The sequence below is a fragment of the Rana temporaria genome, chromosome 5, assembly GCF_905171775.1.
Source record: "Rana temporaria chromosome 5, aRanTem1.1, whole genome shotgun sequence".
Lineage (NCBI taxonomy): Eukaryota > Metazoa > Chordata > Amphibia > Anura > Ranidae > Rana > Rana temporaria.
The window spans coordinates 409,496,283-409,512,706 of record NC_053493.1 but is presented as its reverse complement, the minus strand read 5'-3'; the positions used below and the strand labels follow the sequence as shown (position 1 = coordinate 409,512,706).

General features: G+C 46.0%; 1 protein-coding gene across 1 annotated transcript in view; it reads left to right on the top strand.

Moving 5' to 3' along the window:
* Positions 1-16,424, top strand: part of TRAPPC9 (trafficking protein particle complex subunit 9) — an 806,634-nt gene that overhangs the window by 388,642 nt on the left and 401,568 nt on the right. The window contains exon 20 of the mRNA XM_040355009.1: positions 15,934-16,087. Within this exon, the coding sequence (XP_040210943.1) occupies positions 15,934-16,087 (154 nt within the window). The remainder of the gene's footprint in view (positions 1-15,933; positions 16,088-16,424) is intronic.

The following is a 16,424-nucleotide window of genomic DNA, read 5'->3' as shown; positions in this document are numbered from 1 at the left end:
CCGTGAGGCTGCAAATGTACGTACGTTCGGTGGGAAAAGGTTAACAACCATTGTCAATGGGAAGCTGGTAGTAATACTGCTATTATATAAGGTATGTCTAAAAAGTTTGGTGAATAGCCTGATATCTCAACGGCTACATGGGCCACCCTTTGAAGCTAAGCGACTAGGTTGAATAATCGCTAACATGGCATCAGTTGAACGAAGCTCTCTGGGTGGACAGTAGTGTTGTGTCATATTCGATAAGTACATCAGGCCTAGTTGCCAATAGGCCTGAAACCCTTAGACAGAGAGTCTTGAACTCGACCCGTTTTGCTATCAGGAACCAGTGTAGATCCTTAAGCACCGGGGAGATGTGATTTTGCCTTGGGCAGTTTGTGACTAGCCTTGCCACATGGTTCTGTGTGATCTGCAACCGTTTTGTCCACTTCTGTGGGAGCCCTAGAAAGAACACGTTAGAGCAATCTAACCTAGTGTGGATAAGTCCATGAACTAAGATCATACGTTTGTTCTGAGTGAAAAGGTAATTGCGTAATAATTGCAGATGGTAGTTGGCTGATTTTATGCAATATTTTGCGTGAGGTACGAAGCTTAGTTCAGCATTAAAAAAGATACCCAGATTTTTAACCTGCTTAGCTGGAGTTGGGGCAGGGCCAAACGAGGATGGCCAGGCAAGATCTGCGGAAGATCTGCTCCCATACAAGTTGACAGACGAACAGAAAGCAAAATAGATGGAAACATCTGGAGATTTCATTAGCATGTGTGACCAGGATCCATCCTTTCTGCGAACCATCATCTCAGGGGATGAGACCTGGTTGTACCCGTTCAATTCGGAATCCAAGCAGCAAATGATGATATGGTGTTCGCGGTCTCCCCCCTCCGACCCAAAATGAGTCATCTGCAAAAGTCCAAGGTCAAGACAAAGATGTGGTGGCAATCCGAATGTGTGACAGCGGTTCTGCAATTGGTTCCTAAAGAAGCCTTTGCTGACCATTTTCAGAAACTTTATGAATGTTGCCAAACGTGTGTTGTGAAGGATGGTGATTATTTTGAAGGCCAATAAAGGTAATGTCAGGGCTGGGCTCAGCCCGTCCTTTTCTGAGCTGGCCGCTCAGCTTTCGGCTAATTGCCAGCTCCCATCTCTCCACGGTGACTCACCTGTCGATGATCCTGCTCGTCAGTCTTGCCTACTTAAGCCTTCCAGCTGAGTTGCTCTCTGCCTTCTCCTTGGTCAACATCATAAAGACTATCTCCTGCGTTCCTGTTGAAAACTTGCTTGGCTGACAACCCTTCTGGCTCCAGATCCTGATTGCTGTTCTACTACGTTCATCTCTGGCTCTCTGACATTTTGGCTTGGCTGACTTTACGGTTCGGGTCCTGAACTCTGGCTATGTTTTGACTACGCTTACTTAGCCGGATTCATAGAGACTTACAAAGGCGTATCAGTAGATACGCCGTCGTAAGTCCGAATGAGCGCCGTCGTATCTTTAAGCGTATTCTCAAACTGAGATATGCTTCACTGTTGCTAAGATATGACCGGCGTAAGTCTCCTACGCCATTGTATCTTAGCTGCATATTTACGATGGCCGCTAGGGGCGTGTACGTGGATTTACGCGTCGAATATGCAAATGACCTAGATACGCCGATTCATGAACGTACTTGCGCCCGATACGTTGTTTACGTAAGGCGTTTTTCCGGCGTAAGGATAAACGACCAAAAAGATGGCGCAAGCCCATGCAAGGTATGGACGACGGAACAGCCGTCGTATTTTACGTCGTTTGCGTAAGCGTACGTGAATGGGGATGGGCGTATGTTATGTTCACGGCGAAAGCAATGAGTATTTGCGACGTGATTCTGAGCATGCGCCGTACCAACGGCCCTCATTTACATGGGGTCACGGTTAATTTAAATGAAGCCCGCCCACTACATGCATACTTTGAATTAGACGGGGGGTTACGCCGGGCCATTTGCGCTACGCCGACGTAACTTAGGGAGCAAGTGCCTTGTGAATACAGTACTTGCCTCACTATGTTACGTCGGCGTAGTGCAAATGGGATGCGCTACGCCGGCATAAAGATACGCCACCATACGTGAATCTGGCTAACTCTGTTTATCTTTTATTATTATTATTATTATTTAACAAGTGTGATTTAACTGTACTTCTGTCTCGGTCTGATTCATGGTTTCTGATGGGTAACTTGTTTGTATCTTCTGTTTTGTTTGTTTTCTGATACCACTCACCAAACTTTTTGGACACACCTCGTATGACATTTGGTTCCCGATGAATGGGTAAATGGTTGGGCATTCAAACTGATCATTAAGCTCATCCTTAATAGTCAGATAGCAAAGGGCATGGACAGAATGACCCCAGTCTGTATGGTGGTTGTATAGAGGAGAACTCTAGCTGTGGCCAAGCTTTATGTATCATCGTACTGGTAAGGCCGATCTTAGAACTGTATTCAGAAGATGGAGAGGGTTTGGCACCACCGACCTTCTCTAATGTAAATCAATATAAAATGAATCACAGAAATCGAACTTTAATACGAGGGGCCCTGACTGCTGAGTCATCAGTAATCCACATGCACTTCTCTACACTCCAAACCTCATTACTCTGCAAAGTTCTGCTTCTGCCTAAAGGGAGCATTTTTATGAAGAAAAGAGATATTAAAGGATCTATTTATAAAGGTTTGGCGACAGCGGGCTTATTGCTCCCCACCTGGGTTTTCAGTTTTGAATTTTTCAGCTGTTTATACAAGTCGATGAATTCCAATTCTGGACTAAGATTTTAGAAGTTACTTGAAAGTAGAAAAGTTGGTGTTTTCACGGGTCTTTATTCCTGGTGTTTTCAGCTTCATAAAATCGTATGTGTTAAATTGATGTTCAATCTGGGGAGCAGACTCCATAATGTCAACCTGAACTCTATTTAAAGTAATGGTACTCAACCTGGGGGTTCGAATGACAATTTTCCAGGGGTCCTCGAATCCTGGGATGTTCCTGAAGCCCGCACCACTTTCCCAGCCTTTTCGCGTCTATCCAGCAGGGATGTCTCCCTGGAGCTTGTGGAAGCCCAGCTGGGCCATTTCTGGAGCCCACGGCCACCCACGCAGCCTCTTTGCATTCTGTTCCCGGCATGGGTGGGGGGCCAAGACTAGTGGTCAGCTGACTGGTGAGGAATGTGAAGTGGGAGGGGCTGGAGGAGACTCTATCTTCTGATTTTGGCATAGGTGTCACTGCTGCGAGACTCCCCACAAGCACTGCCACTCATCCCAACTCTCCGCCAGCACTGCCAATTCCCCACCAGCACTGCCACCCATCCCAACTTCCCACCATGCACTGCCACTATTACCATTCCCCCACCAAGGAGTAAGAGAAGGAATACAAATAGAAAATACATGGAAGGGAAAGAAAAAGAGGGGGAGGAACAAAGAAAAAGGGAGAGAAATAATAAGAGAAAGAACAAGAAAGATGGCGAGAGATGGGGGAAAAAAGCAAGAAATTAGGAGAGATAGAGATACAAGGGAAAGAAAGGAGACCAAAGAGAAAGAGTGGTACATCCTAAAACGTACCATAAGGGATTTTAATACTGTACGAGTGGAAGGGTCTAAGGGAGCGGTAAATGTCCGTGGGTTGGGGCACAAATTACTTGTCTTGCATTGAGCGCTGACAACCCACGCTATGAAAATAATTTTACTGGTAGGGGTCCCCACAACTTGGGACATTTTACCAAGGGGTCACAGGACTAGTAAGGTTGAGACCAACTGATTTAAAGGGTAACTCCACTTTTGTGGGGGGAATAAAAAGGGTAAGGAAACAAATATGTTAAAAAAATTATATATATATATATAATACCCCCCCCCACGTGGCCGCCAGATCCTCACCCAAGCCCAGGCAAAGAGGGACTTCCTCCCCTCCTAATGATCCTTCTCATCAAACATGTGTAAGGAAATGCAACGAAAATCCTCCGTGACTGAGGGTCACTTCAGGTATGCCAAGAGAGGCTTATTCTATCTTTTCATGTGACAACACTAACAGTGTAAATTTCCTGTCCCCTCAAAATACAACCATTAATGTCTAAACCGCTGGCAACAAAAGTGAGTAAACCCCTAAGTGAAAATGTCCAAATTGGGCCCAAAGTGTCAATATTTTGTGTGGCCACCATTTTTTTCCAGCACGGCCTTAACCCTCTTGGGCATGAAGTTCACCCGAGCTTCACAGGTTGGCGCTGGAGTCCTCTCCCACATGATAACAAAACAATGTTTTACTTTCTGCTATAATAAATATCCAAAAAAATATAAAAAAAATAAAAATTTTCATCAGTTTAGACCAATATGTATTCTGCTACGTATTTTTGGTAAAAAGAAAATCGCAATGAGCGTATAGCGATTTTTTTGCGCAAAAGTTATAGCGTCTACAAAATAGGGGATAGATTTATGGCATTTTTATTATAAGTTTTTTTTTACTAGTAATTCCGGTGATCAACGATTTGTAGCGGGATTGCGGCGGACAAATCGGACACTTTTGACACTTTTTTTGGGGGACCAGTGACTTTTACAGTGATCAGAGCTAAAAATATCCACTGCATAAATGGCACTGTCAGAGAAGGGGTTAACACTAGGGTGCAATGAGGGGTTAAAGCAGAGTTCCACTCAAAAATTGAATTTCTGCTTTAAGGGAAGGTGACCCCCTGACATGCCAGATTTGCCATGTCTTTTTTTGGGAAGGGGGGGAGAGAGCGGAAACCCTCCAGCTCCTACTTCCTCCCGGGGCACGGCGGCGCCGGAAGGAAGATCACCTCTCCCCCCTCCCTCTCTGCAATCATCTGGGACATGTCGCAGGTCCCAGATAATTGCTTGGCCAATCACGGTTGCAGAGCGGCGCCGCGGAGAGGATGGGGGAGAAGAGCGGGGTTCGTTCCCCCGCATCGATGGACCCTGGGACAGTGTCCGATTTTTAACCAGTTGAGATCTGCGCTATGGTCGAAAGACGTCCACAGCGCGGCTCTCAACTGCCGGGTGGACGTCCCTGGATGTCCTGCTGTTGTTGTTCCCCGTGCGCGCCGCTGGGGGCGCGCAACGGGGAAACAACGTGCCCGGCGCATCGCTCGGGAGGCGATGCGAGTGCCTGGCGGCCGCGATGTCCGCCAGACACTCGCGATCGTCGGTAAACACAGCCGGTAACACAGCAGGACGTGGAGCTCTGTGTGTAAACACAGATCTCCACGTGCTGTGAGGGAGAGAGGAGACCGATGCTGTGTCTCTTTACATAGGGACACAGCATCGGTCACCTCCCCCAGTCAGTCCCCTCCCCCACACAGTAAGAACACAATGAGGGAATACATTTAACCCCTTCCTCACCTCCTAGTGTTAACCCCTTCACTGCCAGTCACATTTATACAGTAATTAGTGCATTTTTATAGCACTGATCGCTGTATAAATGTGAATGGTCCCAAAATTGTGTCAAAAGTGTCCGATACGTCCGTCGCAATATCGCAGCCCTGACTAAAAAATCGCGAATCGGCGTCATTACTAGTAAAAAAAAAACAAAAAAAAAACAACATAAATCTATCCCCCATTTCGTAGGCACTATAACTTTTGCGCAAACCAGTCGCTTATTGCGATTATTTTTTTTTTTTTTACAAAAATACGTCGAAAAATACGTATCGGCCTTAACTGAGAAAAAAAAAAGTTTTTTTTAAAAAAAATTGGGATATTTATTATAGCAACAAGTAAAAAAAAATATATATTTTTTTAAATTGTCGCTCTTTTTTTGTTTATAGCGCAAAAAATAAAAACCGCAGAGGTGATCAAATACCACCAAAATAAAGCTCTATTTGTGGGGAAAAAAGGACGCCAATTTTGTTCGGGAGCCACGTCGCACGACCGCGCAATTGTCAGTTAAAGCGACGCAGTGCCGGAAGCTGAAATTTCGCCTGGGCACGAAGGGGGTTTATGTGCCCAGTAAGCAAGTGGTTAAAAGTCGGCAGCTGCAGTATTTGTAGCTGCTAACTTTTAATATTAAAGTGGTTGTATAGCCCTTTTTTTTTACTTTTACCTACAGGTAAGCCTATAATAAGGCTTACCTGTAGGTATAGAGAATATCTCCTAAACCTCTAGGGTTTAGGAGATATTCCCCTCGCAATGCGCAGCTGATTGCAGCGGCGCATGCGCAGGGGGATCCTCGGCTAAAGGACCGGCACCCGACGGACCTTGCCAAATTGAAGTCTCCCGCGCGCATGCCGACATCGCCGCTCCTGCCAATCACAGCGCTGGATTGGCGATACCCGGAAGACACACCGAGTCAAGATGACATCTCGCTCGGCGTGGACCAGGTAAGTTCTCTTCTCCTCGTTCCAAGGTAAGTATTTCATAATGAGCTAGTATGCGGTGCATACTAGCTCATTACGTCTTTTGCCTTGCAGGTGTAACAACAAAAAAAAATGCATATGCGGGTATACAACCGCTTTAAGTGTGTCCTAGGGAGGTGCTTTCTAACTGTGGGGGTGGGGAGGGACTGACTGGGAGTACAGAGAGAGATCACTATTTCTGATCACTAGGAACAGATGATCACACTCTACATCCCTAACAGAACGAGGATCTGCTTTGTTTACATCTAGATCCCTGATTTAGATCCCCGTTCTGCCTCTCTGTCGAGCGATTGCAGGTGGCCGGGGGACATCACGGCCCACCGGACCTGCGCATCGGCGGGGCATGTGCGCACACCCTGCCACAGTATCACGTGCACAAAACGACATACAGGTATGTCGTTTCACGCAATAGGGCCGCCAAGAAGCAGTACGTATGCGGGGGCGGTCCTTAAGTGGTTAATGCATGTGCGCTGCATTAGGGCAACCCATTCATTTAATTAGACTGCTCAGCGCAAAAGAAGTGCTTGCGCTTTTTTTTCTAAATATGTATAAATGCATTGCATCAGAACATGTTACTTTGTTACCATGGGGTTGATTTACTAAAACTGGGGGGTGCAAAATCTGGCGTGGCTGTGCATGGTGGCCAATCGGCTTCTAACTTCAGCTTGTTCAGTTAAGTTCTGACAATAAAACCTGGAAGCTGATTGGCTACCATGCAGAGCTGCTCCAGATTTTGCTCACTCCAGTTTTAGTAAATCTGCCTCCTAGGGTGACCACATTTCCGAACTGCCATTCAGGGACACCCTCCGCCCCCCAGCCCCAGTACCCCGACTTGTCACCTGACCTGCTCCAATCAGGTTCCATTTGCTCACCTTCTAAGCTGGACTGGTCTGGTGGGCGGTTGAGCGCCAGTCTTTGTTCCCTGAGCCAGGCTGGGGGGCCCCTTTCAGGCAGGCAGTCGGGCGGCTCGGGCCACAGGCGGGAGGAGGAGAAGCCGGGCAATGCGCTGTGGGAGTCGGGACAGGCAGCCAAACCGTGGATCTAAGCCAGCACTGCAGAATGCTGCTCCCCGCCGGGAGGTCACTGAAGCCTGGAGGAGTCAGGAGGGGCTGCTGCCGCGGTTGGGGAAGGAGAGGAGGTGGGTGAACACGGAGCGCAGGGCAGCACTGGGTAAAAGCCTTGCTCCTCTCTGGCTCGCTCTGAGACTCTGCGAATGTGACGTCACTGGTTGCTGGATGCCAGGTGGGGCGGCCCTAGCAACCAGTTTGGCAATTGTCTATTAGGGTGGCTGTGTGTTCTCATTTCATTCCGGGACACTGTATTGTCCCGGAATGAAGGTGCCCGGGACACAAATGCGAATTGCGGGACAATCCCGGGCAATCCGGGACACGTGGGCACCCTACTGCCTCCATGTACCTTTAGGGTCATTGGGGTGTCATTCGCAATGCATGGCACCGCAGCACAAATACAATAAGGACACGTTTTTGTGCACTTTGGGAACTTGTGACATTTTCCTCTGATGCTCAGATGTGATCGGAGTCTAAAAAATAGAAACGCACCGTTGTGAACCTCGCCTTCTGTCCTCGGGGCTGCCCGCTCCCTGGACCCGGTAATGGCTCATATTTGTTTACTCGATTGAAGCCGCCGTGCGTCTTATTGTTTAGAATCCTCAATTGCCTCCCCGGGGAGGTTGATTAATCTTGCTGGTTATAATTAGCATGCCGGAACGTATCTGTTTACATTGTGAGCCTGCAGACCGGTTAATATCGTTGTCATTACAGCTTGTTTTATAGCGTTGTGTAACAGATGTTTGCGAACGATGCTGCGTCCGGCACATTGATCCAGAAATCTGCGTCCGCTCCATAGATAACCGTAAAATACAGTGAATATAGGTTTTGTGTGGATATTTGACTATGATTTACATCATCTCGTTATTAGTATTCACGAATCAAGAAATTAGGTGAGACTATAACGGTGCAAATATAAAACGCAAACCAAAATTTCCAGTTAAAATATCAGTATTTATTAATAACATTTTAAAACAATGTCACCATCAAGAACATGTTCATAACCCATAGAGGTAATGGTCTTTAGTCTGCATAGAGCGGTATAGATGGACATCCCGACATGTTTCGCTTTTTAATTAGGCTTCCTCAGGGGATACTATCTGCTATAACGTTATCCACTTTCTAATGGGTAGAGATAATACAAGTAAGTATAGCATATCGTTTTTACACCATTTTTTGCATACAAGTATTTTTTAACAGATTTTTTTTACATTATTTATATACATGTGTGCCATATGCATGCCATTCCCAATGCTTACCCCGAATTTCCATAAACTCATTACTGGGTATGATCAAATATGTTTTCAATAAGTACCGTATTTATCGGCCTATTGCGCGCCCCGGCGTATAGCGCGCACCCCTGAACTTGAAGAAAAATTCCTGGAAAAAAAAAATACTTACAGTTTGGATGCCCCTCGTCGGTGTCTTGCCCGTCGTCCATCGCGTCCTGCCCGTCGTCCATTGCGTCCCGCGCTGAGTTTGAACCACTGCGCTGGCATATACCGAGCGCAGTACACTCAGGTATAGTCGGGCAGGCTCGGCTCCTCTCGCGTAAAGGACGTACAGGACGTGACCGCAAGAGGAGCCGAGCCTGCCCGACTATACCCGAGTGTACTGCGCTCGGTATATGCCGGCGCAGTGGTTCAAACACAGCGCGGGAAGTGGGTATCGGCGTTTATCGCGCACCCACGATTTTGCCCGACAATGACTAGACTCTACAACAGAGGTGCCCAACCTTTTGAAGAGTGAGGGCCACTTAATCGACTTGGTAACCGGTCACGGGCCACAATGAGCGGAGCTGGTGGACGGCAGCCCACTCAGCTCTATAGAGCCCACTCTACTCTCAGCACACCAATCTCACAGGTAATAATAGTCTATGGTTCAATGCAGGTAAGCCACGGGTGTACTTCTCTGCACCTGTGGATCAGTTTGAAATCAGCCCAGTAACCACTGCAGAATAGATATGCCCATATATACACTGTGATTTAAGTAATAAACTTACCTATAATAACAGTATTCTATTCTATCTTATTCCAGAGCAGGAGGTCGCGGGCCACATTAGAGGGCTCTGCGGGCCACATGTGGCCCCCGGGCCACTGGTTAGACACCCCTGCGCTACAAGATACAATATACAAAAAAGCCATTGTAGGTTTTATATATATATATATATATATATATATACACACAACGCTGTATCTCGGCCTAGGGCAGCACTTTGCAGGGGGGCAGCACGGAAAGAGTCTCCGCCGGCTTGCGCTACACTGTTAGTTTAGTGCCAGTCTTATGGGGCGGACTGAGCTGAAAAGCAAGCTTCCGGTATGCGGCGGCCAGCATTCCACAACTGTGGGGGGGGGGGGGGGGGGTGGTTGACATTGCTTCTTATTTTGACTCTCCCTTCATCCTGGACCACAAACCTTCCTCACTGTGCTGTATTTTCTGTTGCACCACTGGCATGATTATATCTTCTTAGTCCTCTCCATAAAATTATCAGAAATGTGTGCCTAAAGTAGAACTATAGGAACACTTTTTTTATTTTGGATAGAGTAAGGGAGGGTTATAGCCCCGGTCAGTTTATTTTTTACCATCCCAGTCCCATTGCAGAGTTTTTCCTTTACTGCCCCATTCCCCATAGACAAACATGAAGTGAGAGGAAATCTATGCAAATTTAAGGGACTCCACCCCCCCCCCCCCAGACCCTCAGAACTAGTGTCCCCACTCAAAATGTTCAGGGCGGGCCTTAAACAGAAAGGGGTGTGACCTTGACAGGAAGGGGTGGGTCATATTTAAATTAGGGGGTGCACAAGTTTAGTCAGGCCTAGGGCAGCACAAAACCTAAATACACTGCTGTATGTAACCTACAATGGTCCTCCAGTTGTTCAGGAACTTCAATTCCCATCATGCCCAGTCATGTCTGTGAATGTCAGTTTTACAATGCCTCGTGGCATGTGTAATTCCGCAACAGCTGGAGGGCCGTAGTTTGAGGATCCCTGTTGTAGAGTCTAGTCTATTTTTATATATATATATATATATATATATATATATATATATATAAATATATATATAGGGTGTAGTGCGACCCTGCACTCAACAAGAAAGGGTAACTTACAGATTGACTGTTAGAAAAACACTGGAGGCCAACAATGTCGCTGGACTTCTATACCCCCCGCCAGACCCACTCGCAAACCCGCCCGCCAGCCCCACACTTGCCCCATCCAGGTCCCGGAGAGCTTCCCCAGCTTCTCCTCTCCGGCCAATCTGGTCTCAAGACCCACTTCCTGTCCTGATTGGCTGGAAGGAGAAGCAGGAAGAGAATAGCAAATGTTTATTTGCTATCGTCACAAGTGGGTGGGCTCAGGGTGCAGTGCTTTGCGCCCGAGCCCACCCCTTTTGAAGCCAATTAGAGCCTCTGCCTCTAATCATGTGCTTCGCTAAAAAAAAAAAACCTGTAGAACTTTATGCGTCTGGCACCCTGTATGAAGATTAGGGGACGGGCGCATAGAGATTAGGGGGACGGCGCCCCATATGGATGGACCGCCGCTGAAAAAAATAAGAGCATACACACTGCCGAGTAACCAGTAAAAAAAATTAAAGCGTCGCCTATTGGGATTTTTAAGTACCGAAGTTTGGCGCCATTCCACGAGTGTGCGCAATTTCAAAGCATGACAAGTTAGGTATCTATTTACTCGGCGTAACATCATCTTTCACATTATGCCAAAAAATTGGGCTAACTTTACTGTTTTTTTATTTTATTTTAATGCATGAAACTTTTTTTTTTTTTAAATGAGTTTGAAAAATTACTGCGCAAATACCATGCAAGATAAAAAGTTGCAACTACCACCATTGTATTTTGGGGGTTCTGAGTAATTTTCTAGCACAATAAATTATGATTTATATTTTTACATGTAGGAGTGAAGTGTTAGAATTGGCCTGGGTAGCAAGTAGTCAACATAACAATTTGCATCAACAATTATGAAATTCTATAGGTTTCCAGCTTTCAGAAAACCATTATTTTTTTGCAGTGGATTAAAATAAATTTTCGGGTTGAAAAATACTCATGTTAAATGGCCCAATTTACTGTATTGTTTATTTTTTTGTTCCTTTATAAAATATACACATTGTAATACTGACCTTATTAATAACGAGGATGTATTGTACAGCGAGGAAACTCGATGCAAATTAATTTGGTTTAAATGAAATGAATTCTTTAATTATTTTCCTCCCTTTTGTTTTTTTTCTATTAAGCTTTGTTTTCTGCGTTGAAGTCAGTCCAAAAACAAGCCGCACTTTATGTTGTTTAATTAGCTTTTAATTGCTTGTTAAACATTTTGCAATGCTGGAACGTATTACTTTAAACCTGTAGTTCACTATCTCTGCCTCTCCTCCCGTAATTGTAGTACAAATAGACTTTTATTATATTTATTATAGTTAATTTATTCTTCTCTGGCTCATTGATTTTTGCTTTGTGCCTTTTGCAACTTTGCCAATGATAAGAGCCGCTCAGCAATGGGGAATGATGAACGGAGTACACGAGCCCCTTGTGCTGTTTAATGATCATCGGCACCATCTTTCCCTGTTAATATCGTAGTTGGGTAACTCTTTTGAACTGCTTGGTGCAGGGGCAACCAGAAATCCAAGCATGCCTTTTATACAGGGCTTTTTTCTCAGAAAATAGGAGCAGGAACTCAAGCATGACCCCTCAAAACCCCCATATACACCCTCCAAACTGCACCAAATATTGAATGTGGACACATTTCACTAACAGTGGGAGGGTCTTAAAGGGACATTAAATACCAGGAGAGCAGAAGTGTCGAGTTTGGGGGGGGGGGGGGGGTGTTAGTGCAGAGTTAAGGACTGTGCTATGTACATAGTATAAAGTTCAGGGGGTGCGCTACATACATAGTGAAGAGTTCAGGGGTGTGCTATGTACAGAGTCCGGGGCCCGGATTCACGTAGATCGGCGCATCTTTGTGCCGGCGTAGCGCATCTCATATGCGCTACGCCGACGTAACTCTGAGAGGCAAGAGCAGTATTCACAAAGCACTCGCTCCCTACGTTGCGCCAGCGTAACGTAAATTGGCTGGCGTAAGCCCGCCTAATTCAAAGTAGGAAGGTGGTGGGCATGATACATTTAAATTAACCGTGACCCCATGTAAATGGAGGGCCGAACGAACGGCGCATGCGCGCGCATGCTCAGAATCACGTCGTATATACTCCCTAAGATACGACGGCTCAATGCCTACGGCGTGAACGTAACCTACGCCCAGCCCCATTCACATACGACTTACGTAAATGACGTAAAATACGACGGCTGTTCCCTGGTCCATACCCTAACATGACTTACCTCTGCTTTTTGAGGCTTAACTTTACGCCGGACGTACGCCTTACGTAATCAGCGTAGATTACAGCGACGGGCGCAAGTACGTTCGTGAATCGGCGTATCTCGCTCATTTACATATTCGACACGTCAAACAATGGAATCGTCCCTTGCGGCCAGCGTAAATATGCGCCCAAGATACGACGGCGTAGGAGACTTACGTCGGTCGGATGGAGCCAAAATTCAGGCGTATTTAGCTTTAAGAACCAGGCGCATAGATACGACGGCGCATCTGTGCACTTACGCGGCGTATATAAAGATACGTCGGCGTAGGTGCTTTTTGAATCCGGGCCTAGGGGTGCATTATGTACATAGTGCAGAGTTCAGGGGTGGTTCTATGTCCAGAGTGCAGAGTTCAGGGGTGTGCTATGTACAGAGTACAGGGGTGCATTATGTACATAGTGCAGAGTTCAGGGGTATGCTATGTACAGAGTTCAGGGGTGCATTATGTACATAGTGCAGAGTTCAGGGGTGCATTATGTACATAGTGCAGAGTTCAGGGGTGCATTACATACATAGTGCAGAGTTCAGGGATGCCTTAATTTTCCGAGTTCAGGGGTGTGCTCTGTACAGAGCTATGAGGTGCATTAAGTACATAATGCATTCGTAACTATGCACTAAGTACATAGTGCAGAGTTCAGGGTTGCGCTACGTACATATAGACCCCTCTCTGACCTCCACATACAACCCTCCCCCTCCACTGCCCCCATCTTTTCTTCCCCCTCAAAAGCTCCACCATCTCTTACGTGTCTTGCTTTTGTTGCTGTATTTAACTGAAGCACCCAGTCGGCTCTAGTACCTCCTCGCCCACAGTAGGTGGCTTTGCCTCTCTTGCAGGGATACCACCCAGTTGCAGAACCTCTCATGCTCCATCATATGGGATGGGGAGGTTCGGTGCACAGCCATTTTTAGATCTCTCCAGAGATCGGGTTCAAGACTAGGCTTTGGCTGGGCCACTCAAGTACATTCACAGAGTTGTGCTGTAGCCACTCCTTTGTTATCTTGGCTGTGTGCTTAGGGTCGTTGTCCTGTTGGAAGATGAATTTTCGCCCCAGTCTGAGGTCCAGAGCGCTCTGGAGCAGGTTTTCATCAAGGATGTCTCTGTACATCGCTGCATTCATCTTTCCCTCTATCCTGGCTAGTCTCCCAGTGCCTGCCACTGAAAAATCCTCCTCGTAACATGATGCTGCCACCACCATGCTTCACTGTAGAGATAGTATTGGCCAGATGATGAGCAGCACCTGGTTTCCTCAAGACATAATGCTTGCCATTAAGGCCAAAGAGTTCAAACTCTATTTTATCAGACCATAGTATTTTGTTTCTTATGGTCTGAGAATCCTTCAGGTGCCTTTTGGCAAACTCCAGGTGGGCTGTCATGTGCCTTTTACTGAGGAGTGGCTTTCATCTGGCCACACTACCATACAAGCCTGATTGGTGGAGCACTGCAGAGGTGGTTGTTCTTCTGGAAGGTTCTCCTCTCTCCACAGAGAAACGATGAAGCTTTGTCAGAGTGATCCGCTCTAGGAAGAGTCCTGGTGGTTCCAAACTTCTTCCATTTATGGATGATGGAGGCCACTGTGCTCATTGGGACCTTCAATGTTTCAGAAATGTTTCTGTACCCTTCCCCAGATCTTTCCCTCCATACAATCCTGTCTAGAAGGTCTACAGACAATTCCTTGGACTTCATAGCTTGGTTTGTGCTCTGACATGCACTGTTAACTGTGGGACCTTCTATAGACAGGTGCGGGCCTTTCCAAATCATGTCCAATACAACTGAATTTACCACAGGTGGACTCCAATCCAAGTTGTAGAAATGATTTTTTTAACCACTTCCATAGCGGGAACTTATACAGCTTCCCACCCAGACCAATTTCTAGCCTTCAGTGCTGTTGCACTTTGAATGACAATTGTGCGGTCATGCTACACTGTACCCAAACTAAATTTTTATCATTTTGTACCCACAAATGGAGCTTTCTTTTGGTGGTATTTGATCACCTCTGGGATTTTTATTTTCTGCAAAAAAAAAAAAAAAATACAGAAAATTTAGATTTTTTTTTGTTTCTGTTATAAAACATTGTAAATAAGTGTGTTGTCTCCTTCACTGATGAGCACTGATGGTACTGCACTGACGGGCACTGATAAGGCGGCACTGATGGGCACCGATGAGGTGGCACTGATGTGGTGGCATTGATGGGCACTAATATGCGGCACTGATGGGAGGTTACTTTTAGATTCTTCCGAACTCTGTCATTATATTTGGCATTATAGCAAAATATTGCACCCAAGAACTAGACAAGACTAGCTTAGGTGCAAACAGGAACTCTTTATTGAAAACTCACAGAATTTATACCACACAAAATCAGATAAGAGCTTGATCACATTTTCCCACTATGATCACATTATCCCATGATCCCACTGATGCCCATTGTGGGCACTGATTGGCATCCATTGCGGGCACTGATTGGCATCCATTATTTGTGTCATTGTCATCCCTGGTGGTCTAGTGGCATCCCTGGTGGTCCAGTGGGCATCCTCGGGGGGGCTGTGCTGATAATCGATCAGCACAAACCCCCCCCCTGTCAGAGGAGCAGCCGATCGGCTCTCCTCTAATCGCGTCTGACAGACGCGAGTGAGGAAAAGCCGATTACCGGCTTTTCCTGTTTACATCTTGATCAGCCGTGATTGGACATGGCTGATCACGTGGTATAGAGTCTCCGTGAGAGACTCTTTACCTAGATCGGTGTTGCGTGTGTCAGACTGACACCCTGCAACAACGATCGCCGGGGGCACGCAGCGGCTCAATATCCTGAGGACGTCATATGACGTCCACTCAGGATATTGAAACCACTTTGCCGACGTCAATCTGTCATTGGTGGGCGGCAAGTGGTACATTTTTTTATTTTTAATAAATTTGCAAAGATTTCAAATAAACGTATTTCACGTCATTATGGGGTATTGTTTGTAGAATTTTGAGGAACATAATGAATTTACTCTATTTTGGAATAAGACTGTAACACAACATAATATGGAAAAAGTGAATACTTTTCGAATGCAATGTATACGACTTCCGTAGTTTTGGTAAGACCATTTCAGGAATCTGATGTTGTTAAACTCTGTTTTTGCCTTCTCAGAATGGCCATCCAGGTGGATAAATTTAACTTCGACAACATTTCAGAGATGGTGGGAGATAGTCAGCAGTTCCCCAATCCAAAGGAACTAGAAGAGGAAAGACAATTCGCGAAAGGTCAAGAGATCAACAGCAAGCTGGACATCCGTTGGAAAATTATATCCTTTTTTATGCCCCTCATCTGACCCATGTTGTAACAGGTTGTCCCATAATATCCTCAGGCCATGCAATACCTGGACCTACTTCTGGAAGATTTTGGCAACGTTTGGTAAGTGTTCTCTATATTGGGTATTTTTTAATTTGAACTGTTGCTTGTTGATTGAGTGAGTAACTTGTATAGCGCTACAAATGCTAACTAAATCGCCTCAAGGCGCTTTTTCCATTCAGTGTCGTCCTGATCCTTCAGAAGAGGTGGGTCTTAGGGGCCAGATTCACGTAGAATTGCGGCGGCGTAACGTATCGTAGATACGTTACACCGCCGCAAGTTTTCATTGC